Consider the following 25724-nt stretch of genomic DNA (forward strand, 5'->3'; position numbering starts at 1 on the left):
CTTGTTGTCAACACCGTCAGACAGTCATTAAAATGTAATAAAATCAGGGAATATCAGGGACAGCTGTCACTCTAAACGACCGCCTTAAAACATTCTTCCTCTGCAGAGTACATCAGTGTCAGACAGGCTCTGGTAAGTTTTATGGGTTTAGAATATTTTAAATCGCAATGTTTATATATAACACAAACATATCAATACAAGATACAGTTCATTTGTATTCTGATGATTCATATGTGCTCTGATAAATTTTGGGATCATATCATTTGTTAAAATGTTTAAATCTGAATATTTAGATCCTGGTGAATGTAAATGGATAGAGGTAACAACTAATTGTTTTATTTGTTCATATAACTGTTTTTAAAAATTACTGTGTAGATGCACAGCTGACATGCTGTTCTGAGATGAGAGAACATAGATCATTGTGTTCCAAAGATATATCAAAATAATTAAATGTGAATCTTTTATAAACAATAACATACTCTCTGTTAGTTGTGTTTGTTTTAATACAGTAATTGATTGATTAAATGTATTAAATTCAAATTCAGGCTCATCGACAGATGTGTCAACTCTGTCAGATCTGTCACCTCCGTCAGACGAATATTTTGATAATGTTTCATTATGACATTTTAAATTTGTTGAGGAATTGTTGGTCATGTGAAAGTGTAATCTGTCTGATAACATGAGGATGTTTTTTGAAATATTAAAAGCATCTTGATTGCTGTTAAAGATAAAGGTGAAAATATATTACACAGTCAAAGGTAAAAAGCACATTTTGATAAAAAAGAGAAAAGTTGGGAGGTTGCATCAAAGCATAGCTCAGTAGTTTAGTACATATAAGACACATAAATGTACTTTCATTTGTCTGAGTACAAGGTTTTATTCGTTAAATTTTGCACCCTGTTTTGTCCCACTTCTCAAGAATCGGTGATACGTATATATTAGCATAATATTAGCAAAAGTAGTGCAAATACAATTATATAGAGCTCATTGGTGTGTTTCTCTGACCTGTCAGTACTCGTGAAGGAGGCGTGCCACTCCTCTTCTCTCCAGTACCGGATTGGCTGGAGTTTGCTGAATCATAATTGGACAGTGAGCTGGAGGGTGAGCAGATGTCGAAATGGGCCACATTGGGGGCTGGGGTGGGCAGGGTGGCATTCGGAGAGGAGAGGCCTGAGTCGGGCTGCTTATACGCCAGATCTGCCGAAGGGTCCCGGGACAAGAATCGGTGCTCCACACTCTGAGACGAAAGCTAGTGTTATTGACAGGCGTAGAATAGTGACTCTTATTTACTCAGCCTTGTGCTGTTCCAAACCTGTCTGAATTTCTTTCAGCTATAGAACACACACACACACAAAAAAATAAAAAAAGTAGGTAACACTATTTTTAAGGTGTCCTTGTTACACGTTACATGTACTTACTTTTATAATAACAATAAATTATGCATAATTACATGCAAGTAACCTTAAGCCAAACCCTAATCCTGACCCTAACCATGTAGTAAGTACATGTAGTTAATTAATATTACTCAGTAATTAAATGTATAATTACACTGTACCAAGGACACCTTAAAATAAAGTGTAGACAATATTTATTTATTTATTTTTTAAGAATGTTGGTAACGAAATAGGTGATGGTAGCAAGTGACGTCCAGACTATGGAAAAATTTAATAAAATACTACAAAAGACAATGGCTACTGTTACCTGTTTGGTTACCAACATTCTTCAAAATTTCTTCTTTCGTGTTCAGAAAAAATAAAGAAACTCCTACAGGTTCAGAACAACTTGAGAGTCAGTAAATTATCCCATTTAAGATACCCGTAAGTGTTTTTTTTTTTTTTTTTTTTTTTTTTTTTTGCAATAGTCCTTGTGTTGCAAACTTTTTCTTTCTGATTAAGGCAGAAAATTCCTTTAATTACGCAAAAGTTAATTACAGGCAGTAGTAACAAATAAGAGTGCAGCTGATGAGGGGATGTGTAACCACATCACTACAGTGGAGACATGCAATTCTCTACATATTATCAAGAATCTACTGAACCTAATTAAAGGTTCACTTAGTTATATTTCCTCATTAACGATTTACACGTTAAGAACTAAACAGTACTTTAAATAATTTGTTAACCCTGTAAAGCTTGAAATATGAAATCATAGATCTTTATAACACTATAGCAGACTACTTATGCATAAATGTCAGTCATCATTCATCAACTCCTCGTATGATGATACTTAGTTTTATGATCAAAGCCCTGTATTTATTGTGGGGACAAAACATATAAACATATAACATGTCGCAGCCTTATGTTAAAGTGCTTTAAATTACTTTTTATGGAGTGTTCAATCTACACTCCATAAACCATAATGACAAAGTGAAAAACAAAAACAAAAAAAACATGTTTGTAACAACTTTGTAAATTTATTAGAAATAAAATTAAAAAAAATATTCCATTGCATAAGTATTTTCAGGTACACTTGAAATTTAGCTCAGGAGCATTCATATCGCTTCTAGATGTTACTACACCAGTGAAGTTAACCTGTGGCAAATTCATTTGAATGAGTATGATTTGGAAAGGCACACTCATCTTCATTGGTCTAACAGCTGAAAATGCATATCAGACTAAAAACCAAGCACAGATTAAAAAAATAAATATAAAAAAAAAACACCTGTAGAGCTCAGAAACAGGATTACATCAATCCAGACATCTTGGGAAGAGTTCAGAAAATACTTTGGCTGCACTGAAAGTTCCCAGAAGCATGTAGTCCCTGTTAGCCTTGTTTGTTTTAGTTTCAATGGAAGAAGTTTGATATTGTTGGGGCTGTTCTTATGGCTGGACTGATGAACTGATGGAGAAGGGCTTTGGATAGAGTGGTGACCAAGAAGCTGATGGTCACTCTAGTTGAGCTCCATGATCATATGTGGACATAGGAGAAACCTACAGGAGGACAAACATCCCTACAGCACTCCACCAATCTGTGCTTTATGGCGGTGTGGCAAGATTCAATCCTCTCCTCAGTGGAGACACATGAAAACACACTTGGAATTCGCATCAAAGGGTGCAACTAGGACAAAGGGCACAGACAGATTACTACCGCCCACTATAACTGTGACAGGGTAGGCAGCAGGTTCACAGATGGCCTCCCTAGCCATGGCAGGACATTCAAGGGTTTCCCAAACAGCCAACGGCCAGATGTCATAATTAGAACTAATTTGTGAACTGGAACAGGCTCTGGAGCAGATTCAAGGTCAGGAGCCAGCTCTGGGGTGAAACTTATGAACTTGAGCATATTCTTGGCTTAATTTTAGGGCATGATCAGAAGATTGGCTGAACTCATTACTAAGAGAGGGGGATCCTGGCTGAGCTCTGTGATGAGAGCGGACATGGTTCTGTGTTCCGAGGCTGAAGTCGGCACTGAACTGTGCTCAGATATGAAAGCTGTTCCCGGATGGTGATCTATAACAGAAGCCCTCTCCGTGCTAGACTCAGGACTTGAAACATTCTCAGGGTAGACCTTGGGATTTGGAGCCATCTCCTGACTCTGGTCAGGGGTTAGAACCATCTCTCGACTCCGTGGCTAGAGCAAGCTCTTGACTCCCAGGAGATAACTTAGGGCCTTCCTTCTCCGGAGCCGAGTCAGACCTCTCACCCTCCGGAACGGGTTTAGGGACAGCATTCCTTAGAATGGATTCCTAAACTGGGGCAGGTGTGGTACCAGATATAGGAACTAAAGAGCGCTCCTGGCTTAACTCTGTGTTGAACACCGAAACCAGGCTGTGCCCAGGTAGAGGAGCAGAGAACACTAGAGTGCGCAGAGGAACAGACACTGGAAGGCGCTCTGGAGGAGCAGGCACTGGAGGGCACTCTGGGAGGGTCCTCTAGAGAAGTGGGCACTAGAGGGCACTCTGGAGCGGACTCTGGACTAGGAGCGAACTCTGGAGCGGATCCATGGATTTGAGAAGGATCCTGGCAGGGCTCTGAGGTAAGAGCGGGCAACAGACTGAGCTTGTGGGCAGAAACCTGCACTGTACCTTGGTTAGAGGCTGGAGCCTGCACTGGCCTCCTGTCTGGAACAGATACCTTCACTGGGCCGATCTCGGAATCAGAAGCTTTCATTGGGCCAAACTTGGGAACAGGGGCCTTCTCTGAGTTAAATTCAGAAACAGGAGCCCTCTCTGGGCTAAACTCAGGAACTGGAGCCCTCTCTGGGCTAAACTCAGGGACTGAAGCCCTCTCTTGGCTAAACTCTGGGACTGGAGTCTTCTCTGGTCTGGACTCAGGGATAGAAGCCCTCTCTGGGCTAGACTCAGGATCAGGAGCTGAACTCATGGGGGGCCGGCGCTTCTTCCTTTGCCTCCCCTTGGGAGCAGAGGTAGAATGCGGCACAGTCTCTAGCACAGGCAGTTGGTTGACAACTGGAGCCAATCTTGGGGCAGAAACAGGTCGGAGACTGGAGTCTAAAGCTCGCATCCTCACAGGGCTGAGATTCTGAGCAGGAACCTTACTAGGGCTGTATTTGAGGATTGGGTTACCCGAGATGGCTGCTGCTCACACCAACCTCAACAGTGGATCCATCACACTGGACATTAGTCTAGTTTGCCTTAGTTTAAGTTCCATCTTGCTCATGGGTTCTGGCATGGCCATCTTGGCCAGGGCCTCAGTCATGACAGCCCTTTTGGCTAGGGATTCCGGATGGAATTCTCCTTCGGACTTTAGGACCACAAGAGTTGGGTCCTCCAGGACCCCTGGACATGGGACCACCAAATTAAGGTCCTCCAGGACCACCAGACTTGGGACCCCAGGAGTGGAATTATTACCGGTCACGGAGATGGAAGTAGACTCACTGTTAAGCTCTGGGACTGGAACAGACTTATTGACTGTAGCGGACTCTTGAACAGACTCGCGGACAGACATGAACAGGGTAGCTAGTGACAGAGTGGTGATGGGGGTTTCAAGAGGGATGCTGGGAAATGCAGTTCAGAGGTGGCTTAACTGGTGACTGACAAGGTGCTTCACCTAAGTACTGAGTTAAGGATATGAATAATTATGCAATGTATTTATTTCAGTTTTTTAATAAATTTGCAAAGTTATCAAAAATCTGTTTTGTGCTTTGTCATTATTGTGTATGGAGTGTAGATTGATGTGGAAAAAAAGTAATTTAAAGCAGTTTAACATAAGGCTACAACATATAACATTACAAAAAATGAAAGGGTATGAATAATTTCGCAAGGCACTGTAAATAAATGATCCTCAAAGGCCTGATGATCATATTTGAGACAATTTAGCATGATCTTTCTAAAAAAATGAGGATGTTTTTAAAATTACACCAAAAGTCCTTTTTTTAATTGCTAAAAATAATAATAATAAACTATGTATCACATAAATCATGACAAAACAACAGCAAGTATGTAGTAGATTATGTACAAAAAGTTTTTCAGCAAAGTTTTGAACATAGCCTTAGAAATTTGCTTATCAAATATGATACAGTAGACTTTATAAAGTTAAAACCTTGTACACTAACAGAGGATTAGATGAGATTTTCATCTTAAATTTTATCCTCTTTTATCTTGGTAATCCCCATTACTGGACAATGGGTGGAAAATGACTGCTGACTGCATTTCTACAGTTTCTACTTTGTGTGATTCTGTCAAGTCTCAGTTTAAGTCCAAGACGATATCAGGCGGTTAAACAAACAGAAAATTACAGTTACTAAACACCTGCCACTGTAAATGAAATAAATCCAAAATATTAAAACTACAAACATTATTTGCCACATTATATGCAAATATTAAAGGCTAAACAAAGCAAATGACCAAAAATAAAAACATTTAATTAACATATTTTATAGTACTGAGAATGTAAACAGAGATAAGTGAGCATTTGTTATAAGAATTTAATTTGCTTTTGTTGTAAAACCCTTGCTTAAGACTGCTTTATGGTTGTGTCTGTGCTGTTTCTCACCATGTTTTCAACAGTGCGGAGGTACTTGGCACACTGCTGATGCCCGTTGTATTCAGCCAGGTCTGCTGCTGAGAATCCATCCTGGTCCCGTATCCCCATGTCCACTCCGTTCACTACCAGAATCTGACAGCACTGCACAGAGAAACAGACATTTACATTTACAACCAGATAGACTAGATAATCTGGGGCTGTTTTATTAAATAGATTTACTGCCATCTGCTAAAGCAAGCATTACTATTCCTATTGTTTATTCATAAGATTAAGGATGTGAGCAAACTTTGAGTTTTACACAGTATTACACAGAATTGTGCACATATTTATGACTAAACGACATCTGCGGAAAAAGTGTGTGCTCGTTCTGAAGGGTGTAAATATTTGTCGGTTTGAGAAAGAGAGTTGAGTAAAGTATGAGTGGTGTTCATGAATGCAGTAAAAGGGTACTTTGTTAATGACAGCTGTCATGCGTTTGGCCCTCAGGTGGAGAACGAGAGACAATACTCTCAGTATTGTTACAAACCAATAAAGGTGCCACACGACTGTGGAAAGTTCCAGGCACTAAAGTTTACAGCACTTTCACAATAATCTCACACAGGTTATGGTATTAATTTTTTTTTTTTACTTAATTCTGTATTAAGAATGTATTAATTCTAATTATAGCAAATTCTAATAAAAGTGTTTGCCTGATTACTGAAGGATGAAGGTGAATATAAATGTTTTATCATAGAAATAGAAAAAATATATAAACTAGGCGTCATTTAGCCAATGAAAAATACAACAATAGAACAGAATAAGGCCCAGGTAGCAGAATAAATAAATGCAACAAATAAAGCATATAACAATTATTAAATATAACATGAAAAATACATAATAATTTCAATAATAATTCTTTATAATATATTGTACATTCAAAAAGGAAAAATAATTTAATTTTTAATGCAACTAAACTTTCTATTGAATTACTATAGACTTGCTGAGAGTGTATACTAACCAAACCTTATATGCAGTGTCACCATAATATGTATAATATGTCCCTTATTTCTCATAAAACATCTATTATATTAAAGCTATGTATTATTCCAAGAGTTCAAAATGTGATGTTCAAGAATCATTCTAGATTTCTTCAAGTCAAAGTCAATACATAGATGCTCTTATAAAGTAAATCACCAAAGCATACATTTGATCATATTAAACTATACTGCAAAATACTGCTCATCATGGTAGGTTATAAAGCACACCTGTCTAAAATGATGCTCCTCTAGTTTGTAATGCCAACAAACCGTTTTGTGCAATGTTAAGTAATTGCATAGAATGAAGGATAAAACAGGACTTCAAAAGAACTAAAAGTATCCAAAATGTAAAGTTTTAGTTACACAATTGTTAGATCAAATCTCCACATCAGAAATAAAGCAAGCAGTGTTTATAGACTTCAAAAAGAGTTCATAAAAGAGACTTCAAAATTTAATGTTCAAAAATCAATCTTTTTTATTATTATTATTATTTTCTCAAGTAATATTCAAGATATAGCTTTACTTTCTATATAATTATACAATACACAGCTAAAACAGACATTTGCTTTATATTATAGATTATTAAGAGCATTAGCTCAATTTAGATGTACATCTTGGCATTTCATCTCAGATGAATCAGTTTGAGTGGAAGATCACATAAAATTATTTGTACCGCAATGACTCTGTTATCATATGTAGTATATAGTCAACATTAAATCAATGACCACATTTACTTGTTTACTTTATTTACATGTACCTGATCTGATTGTTCATGCATAATTTTTCTTTTCTTTCTTTCTTTCTTTCTTTCTTTCTAAAAAAAAAAAAAAGTTTTTCATTTGTCTTAAAAAATACAAATTCTTTTGGCAGTGAAAAAAGATACTGATACTGACCAATAATAATTACAATAATAAAAATAGTTAAATGTACTGCAGATGCCTATTTTAACCCTAAATACATTATACTAAAAGAAAGTGTTCACAATTTATGATGTGTTCACAATTCACAAATACTGCACATCAAGTTTTATATTTCTATGGTTGTAATATCACAATATAATTTCTCACCGTCTGATGTGTTTTAGATGTCAGAGCTGTAATTACTATTGCAATTGTATTTTGCAAGGCAAGAGAGATGTAGTTTCTCTTACATACCTCCAGCTCTCCATTCTCGGCTGCGTCATGAAGAGGTGTCCCACCCCAGCTGTCCATCACTATCTCCCCGCCGTGAAGCAGCAGCCAGCTCAGAACCTTGGCATGGCCGCGGCTGGCAGCAAAGTGCATGGCAGTGGCCCCATCATTGTCTCTGTCAGACAGGCTGATGTCTGTAAAACTCATCTATACAAGACAAAAATGATCAAATGTTTCTTTTCCCTGTTTGTTGACTTCTTAATATGCAGGTCATGTAACTATACAACAAGAACCTACAGATATGATGTTAAAATATACTGCAAAATACTGCTCATCATAGTAGCTCATATAGCACACCTGGCTGAAATAATGCACTTTTAGTTTGCAATTCCAACAAACAGTTTCATTTAATGTCAAGTTAATAAACAGAAAGAAGGATAAATCAAGTCTTCTAAAGAACTTAAGCTGTCAGATCCTGCCAGGAGAGATCCCTTTTGTCTGGTAACTAAAACCCAGTCACTGAAGTTTTGTCTGGCACCTAAAAACTGTTAACAGCAAATATTTTCTAGTACCCAAAATCACAAGTGTTTTCACACCAAACTGCTTCACATCAATACCCCATCCCATTAAACCTTATATTTTGCCTTATCTTTTTTTCGTGAAGACGAACGCTCCATGAAACGCCACAATCACAGATTAAACAACAGTAGCAAGCATTGCAAGAGCAAGGAAATTATAATAAACAATATTAAATATAAATAAATCATGATAAAAATTATGATAAAAGATATAAATGAAATGATAAATTACATAAACGACTAATGATTATAAATTTAATGATAAATAATATAAATGACTAAAGATTACAAAACAAATTTAAGACCATGAAGAAAATCAAACAAATCAAGTTTCTGGTTGCCCTCTTAAAGCTACACACACATAGGTTGCTATACTAAAACAGATCCTTAGATCTTTCAACATTAACAAAACAACTAGGTTTCTATATTTTTTATTATTTTTTTATTTGAAATTCTCACAAATTTGGACGCTTTTCCGTAACATTTGGTTGTTATTGCTGGAGAACTTGCATGTGTGGTATTTATGGTACATGTTCCATTCTTGCGAAAGTGAAAATTTTTTCTGTGACAATCAACGTTATGTTGATAAAGCTTAACTTGTGTTAAGCCTGGGAACATTCTGTAGCAAAATATTGGAAATTGAATGCTTTTGAATGCATAAAACATTACATTCGCAGTACTGTACTCATCCATTAAGGCCATCTTGTGAATAAAAGCCTTTTTTGGCTCACCAGCCAGACAATGACAGTGTTGTGTCCCATCTGGGCAGCAGCGTGCAACGGTGTCATCCCATCATTGGCTCTGATACTTGGCTCCGCCCCGCAGTCCTTCACTAAGTACTGGACGACTTCCAGGTGGCCCTCCTGACATGCAAGGTATAGTGGTGTGGCACCATTCTTAGTTTGGAAATTGACAACTCTAAAACACAAGCAAAAACATAAAAACAAGGAAATTAGACATTTAAATAGAAGTTGATTAGAGATATGACATATATATATATATATATATATATATATATATATATATATATATATATATATATATATATATATATATATATATATATATATATATATATGAGCCAATATTTACTAAACTGTTTTTAATGTACTAAACATTTTTAATGCACTGTTATTGTGGTTTCTTGGTGGTTGTTTTTTGTCTAAAGTCAAAAGAAGCCACCCTCTATGATATTCTGGTCTTTAGATATGACTCTGGTGCCTCCTTCAGAGTAAATCAGTCTTATCTAATTTTCTAATTCTTTTCCTTGTTATATCATCATGACGGGTCAGGCAAAGATGAGGAGATGCAGATTAAGGTGCAGTTTAATTACTTTATTAACCAAAATAAAAACAACAAAGACAATCCAACTTAAAAGGAATCAACCTAAGAGCTTCACAGCTGATAAAGACAACACCAGACAGAGAACTAAACCAAACAGGGGAATATAAAGCTGCATTCACACCATGTCATTACCATAATTACGAGATGACAACATGTGACATTCTACTAGGAGCTTAATTATGTGTTTCTATAGCCAGGTTATATATTTGTGCCTGACGAAGGTCTTTCGCCCGAAACATTGCCACCACTTTTAACTTTTCTAAATAGAGGGAGAATAACCATGTACAGATCCTTTTTGCATGATTTTTTTTATTTTTTATTATTGGCAAAAAAATCAAAGCCAAAGCCTTCAAGTGCTCCAGAACTCGCCATTACAACTTATAAGCTGGGAATGTTCTGAGAGTTATGAATTGGACCAGTGACAGCTTTACCATCTGACCACTGCCAGAATCATTTAGGTACTAATAATGCTAACTCAGAGTCCGAGGACATAGAAATCTATGAGTAAAATGTCACGTGTTGTCATCTCGGAATTACAGTAATTATGACATGGTGTGAATGCAGCATAAAAACAAAAGACAACGAGGAGTGAAACAAAGCACAGAAGGGACTGATCAACAATCAAGGTAACAGATGACATGCTCACAGAAACTAATGTAACAGGAACTAAATACAGGAATTCAGGAGATGAAGACAGAAACAACAGAACAAAACTACATCAAAATATGAGTCTTGGATGAACCAAAACTCACATATATCATCTGCGTAACAAGTCAGAAGAGTAACAAGCTTTATGATTTTATGTTATTTGTGTCCACAACATCAAAGTTTGAAAGACAGCTTGTTGAGGAGATTTGTGGCATTAATCTTCCAACTATGTTTGGACTTTTGTTTTTCCAATGGCAGATTATTTAATATATGCAAACATGAGTCTCATACACGTACATTGAGGAAGAGGCCCAAACCATATATACAGCCAAGAATATCAGAGAATTAAAGGGATAGTTTTTTTGAAGATTTGATGTTTATCTGCTTACCCCCAGGGCATCCAAGATGTAGGTGATTTGTTTCTTCAGTAGAACACAAACGGAGATTTTTAACTCAAACCGTTAAAGTCTGTCAGTCATATAATGGAAGTTAATGGGAATCACGGCTTTGAGAGTCATAAAACATACACAAACAGAACCAAATTAAACCCTGCGGCTTGTGGTGATACATTGATGTGTAAAGACACGAAACTATCAGTCTGTGCAAGAAACTGAACAGTATTTATATTGTTTTTTACCTCTGATTTTCACAGCAATGTCCAAACTGTCCTGAGCCCGTCCTGAATGTGTTCTCAACAGCCGGCGCCTGCGCATCTTCTTCTTTTTTCTTCTTGATGTACGTCGGATCGAAGACTTATAAGTACATAACTGCAACCTATCTCTCAAATGGACCATTGACACTCCCAGTTGACATTGTAGATAGAGTGTCAATGGTTCATTGAGAGATAGGCGGCTGTAATGCACTTACAAATCTGTGATCCGCCGTAAAGCAAGAAGAAGAAGAAGAAGATGCATCACGTGTCTGCTGTTGAGAACACGTTTTTTTGAATCTCAAAGCTGTGATTCCCATTCACTTCCATTATATGACCGACAGACTGGTTAAAAATCTTTATTTGTGTTCTACTGAAGAAACAAAGTCACCTACCTCTTGGATGCCCTGGGGGTAAGCAGATAAACATAAAATTTTCATTTTTGGGTGAACTATCCCTTTAAGAGAGAACTTTTGACTATAGGCAACCACAAAGAAGACATGCACTACTCATAACATGTTAAAAATGTTTGTGTTTAAAGTGTACAACAAAACTGACACATGTATGCACTTAAAATGCAAATACAATATCTGTCTTTTTGTATATCTGCTAGTTCAACCAACATTTAATAGCAGTTCTCAAAATTTTTGCACCTTGATCAAAAAAAGACTAGTTCAAAGATTTTCAATCCATACTCCAGGTTAAAACGGGTTTACTGGAGTATCATGTATTATATTCTAATTATTAAAAAGTCTGAATGCCTATAAATGATCATTCAAAAAAAAACTAATAAATGAAATTAAAAACAAATAAAAAAAAGACTCATGGCATCCATATACTCTTCCCCAACACTACCACCAAATTCTCCTCTGTGATTTGAGATTTTCTTTAGTTTTCCTCATCAATTCAACCCGAAACCTAATAAAATATTATGAATCATTGAGACAAAGTGATAGACCAGTCCAGTGTTTTTTTTTTTTTTTTGTTCCTGCAGTCAGCATTAACATGTCTGTCCCAGATCCTTCCTCAAAGTCACAGCAGGAGTTCTAGAAGAGAACAGGAGTCTTCCTATAAATACTATAAAGCTCAGCTTTATTTGGACACAGCCTGACAAGGCATCAATGAGTCTCTTAAGAGGATCAGTATTCTCTGGCTCTCTACAGGAGACAAACTATGTGGAGTCTTACTAGAAGAAAAGTGATTGTTTTTTCTTTATGGTTTGGATCCAACCTTACATATTTTGCTCTTGTATCCTCTTGTCCCTCTTAACAATCTTTCTTTTGAAAAGTAATGCAAAGAATATAGTTACAGTATGTATGTGTCATGTAGTTATTGTATGCTCAGAGTAGTATACTGCCATACTACTCTTACTATTTCAGCAATATAGTATGTATGCACTCTTAAAAATAAAGGTTCTTTATTGGCAATCAGTGGTTCCACAAAGAAGCTTTACCATCCACGGAACCTTTTCATTCCACAAAAGGTTCTTTACAGTGGAAAAAGGTTCTTTAGATTATAAAAATGTTCTTTACACTAAGAAAAAATGGTTCTTTTAAGAACTGTTCACTGAAAGGTTCTTTGGTGAACCAAAACTGGTCCTACTATGGCATTGCTATGAAAACCCCATTTTGATCTGCCACGCCCACCATTTCCAATGTGACATATAAACATTAGGATTTTAAGCATTTTTACACAAAATTGGGTTAAAATTGCTATAAAAAAAAATAAAAAAACTTTTCCAAGATGATAATCAATGAATTTACCTTCTGTTTAAAATGTTTATCAATGCATACTTTCATTTACTCAGTGTTTTGTCTGTTCATCACAGTAAGTAGTATGCCAGTATTCTATTCCAAGCTTTATCATGGCATGGAAAATTTATATCACTTTGATATTTTGACAATACTACAGTTATAGTCAACGAAGATAACTATACCGCAAGTTTACAACTTCCCATTGCAGTTTTGTTGAAGTTGTGCACTCTCAATGCAGTCTTGCTGATTATAACAGGAATGATCTAGTTTTGTCTGATTGTATCATGTGCTCTCTCTCTTTGTACACACACACACACACACACACACACACACACACACACACACACACACACACACAGAGTCAAACACAGGATTAAAGAGCAGAGTTAAAACCTGTCAGTAACCAGGTACACAGTCTGACTCCGGGAATCTATTTCAACAATCAGACAAAACAAGGCGGTCAATTTAATAGCATTGCAAATAAATTCCACATACAATGGATATGTTTCACAGTAGATACTGACATTACTGGATGACTCAGATGATGTGTTGCTAATCTAACAAACACATCAAAACAACAAACACGTGACTGTGGTGGAGAGGCATCCAAAGAAAAATAAAGAGATGCTGAATTTTTAAAACAGGAAGAGGAATTAATCAGGGGCTCAGTCATTAGGAAGTGATCAGACATGTGAATCTTTCATGACTGTAACCCTAACAGGCACAGTCACCCATGTGCTGTGGTGGGGGGGCCAGAGCACCACACACACACACACACAGACAGACTAACCTATAATGACTACAAATAAAACACACAATTAAACGTTGGTTATTTATATGGCTATAATATGGACAAACTGAAATACATTACATTTAGAATCATATTCAAATGAGATTTTTGTTTCATCAATGAATCCAATGTAGAGTATTGATGAATTATCATCACGTTATTTTCATAATTTACAGTCCCGACTCATGGAGCCTGGGAGTTTCTCAATTCTATGAAAAAACATGTTTGTAATGACATCACGACACTATTGTATGTTTACAAAGGTCCCTGACCTGATACAGCCTTATTTCAGGCACAGCTGTCCTTCCTGTATGAATAATTTAGGCTTGAGTGAAAAGGTAACAGAAGCAGCTGTCAGAAGATGTGTGGCAGAGCAAAGCACTTCAACCAACAAAGTCCCACTTGACCTCTTATTCACAAGGCAGTTGATATTTTTTTTTTATTTGTTACAGTAATATTCTTTCATGAGGAAGAGCTTGATAAACAAGAACAAGTCAACCAACTGTAAATGATAATGCAAAGTAATGAAACAGGCTGAAGTTGGACAAAAGGAGAATTTGTAATAATGTACCAGTAGCACTTTACAATGTTCTCCAATCTGATTACTGAGTCAGTAAGCTGAATTTGAGAATAGCGGCAGTCTGAAAGAATAATTCAAATTCTGTTGAAAAAAAAAGTGGATAACAGATTCTTTGAAAAGAATGAAAAAAAAAATGATGCTACTTCTCTCAGAGGAGGGCTTAGAGAAAGTGCTGAAGGGAGGGTTACATATTTACATATACAATACCTTTACAACAACCCTGTTAGATTGAGAGAAATGTTGAAAATGCCCCTTTTTTACTGCTTTACAATCTCATGTCATAAAACGCTCTGTATTTATATCTGTTATACACTGAAAAAAAAAGATAGCCTAAAAAAAGTAACATCTAGACTAAAAAATGTTATTTAACATTACTCAACCAACCTTAATATATTAGGTTACACAAAAATAAATAAATAAATAAATAATTACATTTAAGATAAGTTCAGGTAAAAATAGCTCTTTAACCTTTTAAGTGCCACCAAGTGGGCCTGTTGGCGCTCTTTTTTTCATTGTCTTTTTTTCTCTGCCACATATCTTAGTAATACTCATAACTTACATATCATTTGAAACCTTAAAATTCATCTTGTGAAAACCATTTTAAAATCGGACATTGCGTTACAATGAAAATGGTACTTTAATATCTTTTGGCAGTCTCCTTCCCCTTAGTGGGTGGAATCAGGTGTCATATTACAAAATGTATTATGGTCTTTTAGAATCAAAACTTTTTATAATCTTGACAAAATAAATATCGTTGGTAAGGTCTGAGTCTCAAGATTCCATATTTGGTGATTATTTTGTGATAAAAGTAATATTGACAGAGATATTTAGACATTTGTGACAGAAAAATGCATTAAAAAAATTCAGTGTTTGTGGTATAACGCCCTTCATAAAATATCTCAGGAACCTCAATTTTTTTTTAATATCAACTTCAAATTTGGAACATAACTTATTTAGACATAAGGCTTTCATTTTATATTCTTTAACTATTTGATACTTTTATATTTTGAAATGATTCCACTTCTGCAATAATCTTCAGATTGTCTTCTTAAAAAAGAGTCCAACGTTAGGTCTGTATTCCAAAGCGTCCATGAATTATTATTTACAATTTAAGTCTGAATAGTGCATTTTCACATCTATATTCAAAAATGGGGGGTGGTACTTAAAGGATTAATTGCAGGTCACCACTTTTCACAGTGTATCATGGTGAATATTAAAAAAAAATCCTAAATTATGTGGTATTTAAAAAATCCTAAATTATACTGTATAAACAGTACATTAGTAAATTAACACTTTACTCTTAACACCTCACTAAAATTACTAAATTTCAAAATAACCATTTACAAACAATATGATTTTGAAAATTAGATTATTAATATTGATTGATTGATTGAAATGTAAGTAGTACTTTCCCTTACCTTTTGGCTTATTTGAATTATTAATAGTATAAAATAATTGATCTAACATTTTGCTTTATCAAGTAAAATGCAAAATTTCAGAATAAATAAACATAATGAACACTATAAATTAATTTTACAAATCATTTAGAATCATGTGAGGACAACATCTGCACTGAAACTTTTATAAAGAGACTCAGTTAAAACTGAAGAAAAAAAAATTGCAGTAAAATATGTTTAGGTCCTTTTTACACTGGAATAGAGTCAAGATTCTTAGTATATGAACAAACAAACAAACAAACAAAAAGAGAATCTAAGGAATCAGTTTTGGTCTGTTTCTCATCAGTGGGTAATCAATCTAAATCATATTTCACAAAAATACATCAACAACTCTCTATCACCTTTGATTCTTACACTTTGTGCAAATAAGAGTCCATCCTCCCATCTCTGACACATGAGGTCATTAAAGCGAGTTAGTGCCCCTAATCTGCATTAGCTGGTTGTGTAACTGCCTCCCACCCCCTTTGTGCACCTTATGTCTACACTGAGTTTTATGACCAATGCATTCATGTGAACCATTAGCTTTATCACAACAGAACCACAGCTTGTCCTGCATGGCCTGTGAGAACAGGATACACATGAGCAACACCCCAATTTGATCCCTTCTCATAAATCGTTGGTTCATTCCCTTTATCTACATCTGTCCCGGCACATATTCTCCTTTCACAAAAGACACTGATACCCTAATGAGGCCAACCGCGCTCTCCATTGAGCAGTCAGTCTGACCGGAGTTGATAATGCTCGTTGTGTCCCGCCACGGTCAAAAGACAGTGAGATAGCAGAAGAAGACAACATTTCTTACAAGCAATCATATTATGCTTTTTATTTTCTGTTATATATTGCAGGGTAAATGCAAGTTGTCACTGCCACAAGCTTGCGTTGCTTTAACAGGTAACAGAAATAATAGTGTCTTTAAATTTTATATCATTTTAAGTAACACTGTAGTATAGGGACCAAAATTCTCACTATTAACTAGTTGCTTATTTTCATGTTTATTATTAACATATTGCCTGTTTATTAGTACTTCTAAAGCACAAATGCTACATGGCCTTATTCTACATTCCGAATCCTACCCCACACCTAAACTTAACACCTACCTAACTAACTGTTAATAAGCAGGAAATTAGGAGTTTATCGAGGCAAAATTGCAGTTAATGCTTTGTTAATAGCAAGAACTGACCGTTTGTAAAAAGCAGCCCACTCTTAGTTACTGTTGCTATCCCCGACAAACAATGCACACGTCTCATACTCCACACGTTCTCACGCAGTGAAAAATACATCGCAGCGCAAAGAGGAAACTGACAACGTGCAGACAGACAAAACAGAGCAGTTTACTTCTGGTATGAAACAAGGTCTCAGGACTCTCAGCTTTCAAATTTGGTCACGTAAAAAAAAAAAATAATAATCAAACAATGAATACCGTTTTGTGGCTCTTTAATGTGTTGAGATGAAGAATTAATCTACATATTGATGGCCCGGCTGAGGGTATGTAAATGTAAATTTTCATTTTTCGGTGAACTATTCCCTTAATTGTTGCTCAGTTTCATTATGAAACTGTATATAGTTTTTTTTAGTAGTTCACTGGGAGGCACTGAAGAGTAGTTGATTAGCTAGTAGTTGATTAACTACCAAAATGTTCAGTAACACTTCATTTTACGGTGTCCATGTTACATATGTTACATGTATTTACTGTACTATAGTAATAAGAATAAATTATACATAATTACATGCAACAAACCCTAGACAGAAAGAGAGAAATCTCTTGAATTTTATTTGAAATCATTCCTCCATTTGTGTTCTGAAGATGAAAATTTGGTTAAACTATGATTTTAAAATGGTATGACATACCTTATTCAGTCTGGGGTGTGTTTTCCATACAACAGCACAAGTTGGTGATTAACTACCATAGTACGCATCGTTAGCGAAACTAACCAGCTAGTCATGTTATTTAAACCACATTGCTTCAAAAATATAGAATCTGTCGTTAATGATGTCAGATGCTGGTGGTGCAGTAATTACTTCTCCTAATTAATTGGTTTGAAATCTTCGAGATGCTGCTGTAACAAACATGGCACCAGATGACTACTTCACTATTTTGTGTTCCCTGTCATTCTGCTTTATTTGAAGTTTAATTCGTCACAGGTGCCATACTTCATGAAGTGACCACAGGTCAAGAGTTGTAGTTCCAACAACGTAAGATTGCAATGCTGTTTGCAAATGGTCGTTTGAACCAGTCAGTCATCAATCCAGGCAGCAATGCTTTGCTTCTCATAACAGAAGAGCTTGGCTATAAACATGCTGTAAAAATGGTGTATTTTGATTTCAAAATAGCTAGGAATCGATTACTGGGTTCACACACCCTGATCTATACACAACCCTAATCTGTACACCTCCTTTGAGTCCTTTTGTTAGATTTAGACTAATACAAACCTCTCTAAGGTTTGTCGTCATTATTTCAACAGTGTCATTCTCTGCATATCCCATATTATAGCTGTGTTGCTATAAATCATCCCACAACACTATGCAATGGCCTACATAATGTATAAATTTAACAACTATGTCAAGATTCATGACCCTTGACCAAGAGACCTTCCCTGTAGAAGAAGAGAAGATAATCCACAGTTACACAATACACATGCCCTGACCACCCTGACATCAGAATGTTATCTCTACCCTCCAAAAGCAAGCCTATCATCCCAGTGCAGAAATCTCCTACATAGCAGGCTTCTATTCAAGAGTATTTGTTTACCTCATTAGTTTATCACTTGTGTGATACTGACAGTCTCCAATGAGATGAGAGTACACAGTGCTGAATGAGAATTAGCGATATCTCTCTTCCTGGTTAAACTTTCAGACAGCGGATTTACTAAGAATAAATTGACAGCATTGTTTATTTTCACTCACAGTGTGTGCTGTTTTAGCAACCAGTTGGCAAAATAAATTATTCAAATCATGAATAGGAAAAAACACCTGGGAACATTCATATGGAAAATTCCTTCATAATAACACATCACACGTTACTATTTTTACAGACTTTTCTTAGAGTGTGAAGGATGCAGAAGACTACATGATCTGATCTGCTTGATCTGCACAGCATCACTTTACCATCACTGTCATACTTCTGAATCAGCTCTTCAAAACTTGCACTAGCAGAAAAAAAAAAAATAATGCTGCTTATTAATAGTTAGTAAGGTAATTGTTAAGATTATTATTGGGTAGGATTTGGGTGCAGAAAATGGTCATGCAGAATATCTGCTTTATAAGCACCAATAAACAGCCAATATGTTAATAATAGGCATGCTAATAAGCAACCAGTTAAATAGTGAGAACTTACTAAAGTGTTACCATGTGAATGAACTAAAGTTTGACCAAAGGTACATATAATTACCTCAAAGTAAGGGATTATACAGTCCTTTTAGGGGTAAATAAGTGTATAAATATATAAAAACAGTATGTCCCTTTAAGGGTACTGCCCTATTGACAAGTGGTTGTAGCTCTGAAGGTACAATTTTTTTCACATTTTACCTCAGAGTTTTGCTTTGTTTTATGAGCCCACTCCTAAAAATACAGGTTCCTTATTGGCATCTATGATTCCATGAAGAAACTTTAACATCTACAACAGTGGAAAGATTCTTTGGATGTTAAAGTTTCTTCAAAACGTTTCTTTCTTTAAAACAATTTAATTTAAATAATTTGCTGTCAGTGCATGTGTTCAGACCATCACAAACATTTAACCTTTTTTCCATCACAATGCTGACCAAGCAAGATTCCTGCTTTTTGTCATGTGCCTGGATCTGCTGAAAAACTTTCTTTAATGCATCTATCTACAATATAGACAGAATAATTTGTACCACCACAAATACAGCCAACAGTAATAGCTGACTGATGCTGGGTTTAATAATAGTGGACATTGTTCTAGGCAGCAGGCTCCAGTGCAGATTATCTGGCAATAAACAAGACAGTCCTCATATACACCAGGAAATAAGGTGTAATCATATTTGTCTTTTAATATCATTATAATATTTATGGCTTTTGAAGCCAAGAGCCCTTCCTGAAGGTCTTAATAGTTTTTCATATAAAGATGTTGCTGCATTGTTGCTGTGGATGTTGAATATGTTGTAATTATAGTTTATTAGTGTTTACTAAGCAGTAAACACTGTGCATATACAAGCAATGCTTTTTTTATAAGCATTGCTTATAAATATGCACACAAAAGCTCATATTTTGGTAAACACCTAAATGGATGATGTTGGACAACCACACACCTCACTATGTTTTGCACAACTCTTCTGCTTCTTAAAAAAGTAAAAATCTCTCTGATGCTGCTGTTAAATTGGTTTAGAATAAATAAAAATGTTAACATGAATCTATTAGATAGATTCATAAGACACTTGCCTTTATTGTAATCAATTAATTGGCCTTAAGCTTTAAAAACACTTCAGAATCTGCTTGAATATTAAAACTTGTAATACCTCTGTCAATAACAAGGAACATGAAGGAATATTAATGTGAAACAATGTCTGTGTTATATATGACAATCCTGCTGGTTGTACATCGTAACATTTTTAACAACAAAAAAGTCTGATTCAATATACAGTATTTATATAATGTGTCTGTGTGTGTGTGTGTGTGTGTGTGTGTCAACAGACATTCTACTGACTATAAGTAACTTTGCAAGTACATGTCAGCTTATTCTAACCCTAACCCTACCAGTCTACTAATACTCTACTAACACTCTAATGAGAGTCAGTAGATATGTAGGTGCAACATTACTTATAGTCAACAGATTGTCTTAAAGGGACCATCAAAATAAAGTCAAACCATGTGTGTTAATATAACCAAAGTGAAATGCTTGTTGCCAGTCAGAAAAAGAAAATAACAAAGGTTGTGACCCAAATGACTTACTATGCACTATGTACTTATTCTATGCACTATGTACTCTACTGTCTAGCCCTCCAGTACATTGAAAGCAAATTAAGTTTCCAAAATTCCACACTCTTTCCACTTTTTTTTGTTTTTTGTTTTTTTTCCTGCACATATGCAACCTAAGCATTTGAAGAGCACTTTAGAAGAGCAAATTAGGATGCACCTAGAAAAACACTGTTATTCCACATCCAAACCTCACGCATAAGGATTGTTTAAGAGCACTAATGTAAAGATCTTAACATTCACGAGTCCTTTATGGTTGTGACATGGTTAGGATAGTGTTTGATTGTTCCCGATACTTTGGGTAAATTTCACCAAAAAAAACTGTCTGCACTGTACGATCTTACTGTGGGCTGTGTTCCAACAGCAGCCTGAGCGAGGGTAAGTCCCCTTTAGCTGCAGCATAATGAACAGGCAACGCCCCCGTATCCGTGGCAACAGTAGGATCCCCTTCCCCACTTTTCAGCAGCCAATCAATGATCTCATGATGGCTGAAGCGAGAAGCCAGGTGCAGGACAGTGGCCCCTGAGCTGTCCTTATCCTGTAAACAACACAGAACATAATAAATAACACATATTTAAATATGTCATACAATAACTCACATGCGGCTGGAATACAGAAATATCGGTACATTTCTAAATTTTTCAAGGGCAACAATGTGCATGTTACATATTAGAAAGCACTGACAGGGAACATGGGTGTATTTTAATAGATTTATTTATACTGTATTAGACCAAATTTGAATAATTTTCAGTACATATGCCGAGTCTCTGCTGGATCATATTTAACTGGCCAAAGTTTTTTGAAGTCATTCAGCTTGCAGTGCAGGTACGAAACACAATAATGTAACGTGAAGCCCTGCTGTAGACGTCACACTCCCCATTGATGGCAGAGATAACTTCCACTACTGCATGTGCACAGAAGGAAAAAAGGACAACAGCAGGAGCTCTAGTTACTTGTTCATTACGACAAACACTTTTTTGAAGTGATGAGGTGAGGTCTACCACTAGACATAGAACAATATTAATGTTACTTTTACAAGTATATTTAATTTCATTTTAATCAAATAATATATAAAAAATATATAAAAAAAGATATATTTATATATATATTTATATATATATATTTTTAAGTATTTCATTATAATGCCAAAAGACAAAGGTTCATGACAAATCCACTATATTTCAAACAGAAAATATGTTTCACCTACTGAGAATGATATACAGTATGAACTAGCTATCAACACAACATGACTCTCATGACTGTATCCAAATAAACATATTAACACAAGCAGGCTGGTCTTATTTACGGTTTTAAATTTAGTGAAATCATTTAGTGAAAATTGGAATGTAGTGACATTGGTATAAACATCATTCAATGTAAATTGTGATAATCTAAATTAATAATCGCAATTACAATTTCAAGGGAATAATCGACAATTATGATTTTTTATCCACACTTTCCTGAAAACAGCAATTGGAAAAGACACTGTGGCACTTCCATCTCATTCCACTGAAATATTTTCCTCTCATTGTTTTGCATGGGCATTATAGAACTGTCGGATCTTAGCACTGAACAAACACACTGGCTTCATTCCATAATTATACTCTCTGCATGAATCACACTCTTGACTCCAGAAGGATGGTATTATCCACGGCACGGGTCAAGCGGCTAAACTGAAGTCACACTCTTAATAAGACCTCGGAAACACTGTTGAGTAAATTCTCTGACCATCAGACTGAAGGTTAAATGAGTGTTATAAGGATCTGCAACTAATGAGATGAGATTTCTTAGCATATGAGGTGATGACTATAGGCCATGGAATCAGTTTCTGGTGCTGGTGGTGCTGAGCATATATTGATGGGCGTCTTTCAATGTCTGCATTAGACTGGGCTATTTGTGTTTTGTCAGGTAAGCTTAATGATTTTAAAAGCCAAATTAAGAATGACAGCAGGGGCGTGGCTAATGAGGGTAAAGGCGGGACTGAGTACAACGGGCCCAGAGCTATAGGGGGCACACAGCTATTTTTTACCTAAATCACTAAATAACATTAAACAGCACCACAGCACTCATGTAAATGCCTGTTTTAGACTATGCACAGAGAAAAAAAAAATCATGATCCATGTCTAATTGCATGAAATTATAAAAATAATAATAATATAAATAATAATGTTGCATATAATAATATGTTGCAAATTTATACTATGCTCATGGGAATAACTGAAATTTTCATTTTTTTAGACAAACATTGTACTTTGATTTTCAACTTGTGATTAAATTATTTATTTTTGTAGATTTGTATGTTTGCTCCGACTTTATATTAGGTGGCCTTAACTACTGTTTACTTACATTTAAATTAATCAATTGATAAGATGCACTTATTGTGTACATAGATGTTTTTACATTGTACTTATATTTTTAAAAATACCTGCATGTAATTGCATCTGTAATTGATTTTTGTAATTACATTTATAATTACACTGTTGACCCATCCCTTACACCTTAACCCACCCTTAACCAACCTATACCACCAAACCTGTCCCTAACCACTCATATCCCACCTCAATAGCAGCAAAAGTGTTTTGCAATACAATATAACCACAATAAATACATTGTACTTATTTTTGGATGTAAGTACACAGTAGTTAAAGCCACCTATAAAGTGGGACCATTTGTTTTCATTAAATATGCATGTATTAATATTGCATAGATCCAAAATATACAGTGTGGTTACAAGTGTACTGTATATGTTATAAAAAGACAATATTCACTGAAAGTAACCAGAAAATGTACACCCTTGCTCAAATGAGTGTTGTTTATTTATTTATTGTTTGTTTGTTTGTTTGTCTTGCTATATCAAAAATATTCACATTAGGTGACAATTTATACTCCAAGTTTACAAGTTTACCTAAAAGAGTTTAGGATATAGCCTAGCTATATCACCCAAAATACATTTTCCACAGAGCACACACTTTACCCTGCTTTACGTGTGCACTCTTCAAAATAAAGGCTCCAAAGAGGTGTTTTTGCAGTGATGCCATAAAAAAAGCATATTTGGTTCTCCAAAGAAGCTTTCAGTGAACAGTTCTTAAATGAACCATTTTGAAAATCTAAAGAACCTTTTTCATGGAACCATCAAAGCCAATAAAGAACTTTTTTAAGAGTGTAGGGTAATACCTGGTGTTGCTGTTATTACTACCGTAACTCAGTCTATTTACACAGACGCGGACACTTAGCCTTTAAAGAGTGCGTAAAGATACTCACGGCCGCTCGACATCCTCCGTGCGTCACGAGCCACTGAAGGCAGCTCAGGTTTCCCGTGGCTGCGGCGTCATGCGCAGGACTTGCGCCGTTTCTCGCCAGGCTGCTCGCCGGTAAACCCGCTTCCTCAACCAAATAACGTAGACAGGTGAGCTTCCCCGCTCGCGCGGCGTGGTGTACGGGAGTCGCTCCCAGCACATCTTTTACATCGCTGTTGAGCACTTTCTCCGCTAACTGTACTTTCAGAGTTTGCACATCCCCTTGCCTCGCTGCGAGAAGTGTCCTCTCGACCACCATGATGATGCAGCGCCTCCAAACAAATGACTATTAGCGCACCATTAAGCGCCAGCTCGCAGAAGTCCACGCCACAGAACGCGTATTACTTTGTTCTGTCCATCCCTCTTTGTTTGAATCACCAGACCATAAATGTATCGACCTATATCTAAGAAATATATTCTCTCGATCTATAATTATTCATTATAAGGCATTTTAACAAACTGTTCCCTCCATTCACCGCGTAGCTGCTATCTAAAGAAAACCAGCCAAGCATTTCGTTTTACTAGTCTTGCTAGTCGTATTTGAACGTACCCATTGGCTATACTGATCTTGCCTATACACTCACAGTAGCCTATATTTCACCTGTTATGTTCCTTAACTAAACACAAACCAACAAAACAGTAAGCGCAAAACCAATGCGTCCTCTTTGGATGAAGTCTATGGCCTGTTGTCAAACGGTTCATCCAGAAGTCTTGGGGGACTGAACTTGTGAATAATCCATTAAGGGGAGGAGAACTGTAACATGTTGGCCCTACTTAAATCGGCTCAGATGTTAAAGCGACAGCGCGTCATGATGACGCTGTTTTGTTGTACGAGCAGGGTTCTCTTGTCTGGTGTAATTGTTTTCTGAAACAAGGCTATTAGGCGTTTATGCTGATTAGTTTCATTTACGTTTCTTAAATCTACATTATTTTTGATTTGCAGAAGATGAACGTGTATTTTTCTCTTCCTTCTCTTATTTAAAATTATGCCATATATACAAAATGCAAATCGCGAATTCTAGCGTCTTACTAAAACTCTATGTTTCATCTGTATTCGATATCAGTATTGTGGAACAGGCAGGTGCAACCTGTTGATTTTATTACCGCAAAGGCCTTATCCTATATTACCAATAGATGGCAGGCTCGCACAACATTTGTATATCACTGTACAGCTGTAGCAACTTATCCGTGCGTCTGAAGGTCAGTGTTAGTGAGATTCGATTTTAATTGATTGTAAGTAATAATATTAATAACATATTTTTATTTATTTAAAAAATAATAAACACGTCATCCTTTAACACTTGCACTCTTAACAATAATTGCTTTCTTTTTAATTAAAAAAATAGAGCCTCTGGCACTAATATTCTCTATTCTTTTTCTATTCTGTGTACTTGTTTTCTATTTATATAATATGAATAATAAATAAATAAATAAAAACCTTGCTACGTGTAGGCCTACTGCGGTAGGCTAACCGAGACTTGTCATAGCACATTATTGCTCTTTTGTTGATTTGATTGCTTCTGTTGTCCTCATTTGTAAGCTTTGGATAAAAGCGTCTGCTAAATGCCTAAATATAAATGTAATGTAAATGTAATAAATACATTAATACGA

General features: G+C 35.9%; 1 protein-coding gene across 6 annotated transcripts in view; it reads right to left on the reverse strand.

Moving 5' to 3' along the window:
- LOC122138291 (espin-like) overlaps window positions 1–25417 on the reverse strand; it is a 66210-nt gene extending 40793 nt beyond the window's left edge. For 2 of the 6 annotated variants that reach the window (XM_042730333.1, XM_042730330.1), the window contains exons 1-6: window positions 24079–25415; window positions 21162–21355; window positions 9398–9584; window positions 8113–8295; window positions 5952–6083; window positions 1006–1237 (exon numbers count right to left, since the gene is read on the reverse strand). In XM_042730333.1, the coding sequence (XP_042586267.1) occupies window positions 1006–1237; window positions 5952–6083; window positions 8113–8295; window positions 9398–9584; window positions 21162–21355; window positions 24079–24372 (1222 nt within the window). In that variant the 5' untranslated portion in view covers window positions 24373–25415. Of the gene's footprint in view, window positions 1–1005; window positions 1250–5951; window positions 6084–8112; window positions 8296–9397; window positions 9585–21161; window positions 21356–24078 lie in introns of all 6 variants that reach the window. The other 4 variants (XM_042730329.1, XM_042730328.1, XM_042730331.1 and 1 more) reach the window with 4 other exon arrangements.
- Between the last annotated feature and the right edge of the window lie 307 nt (window positions 25418–25724).

Source organism: Cyprinus carpio, chromosome B8 (genome assembly GCF_018340385.1).
Source record: "Cyprinus carpio isolate SPL01 chromosome B8, ASM1834038v1, whole genome shotgun sequence".
Classification (NCBI taxonomy): domain Eukaryota; kingdom Metazoa; phylum Chordata; class Actinopteri; order Cypriniformes; family Cyprinidae; genus Cyprinus; species Cyprinus carpio.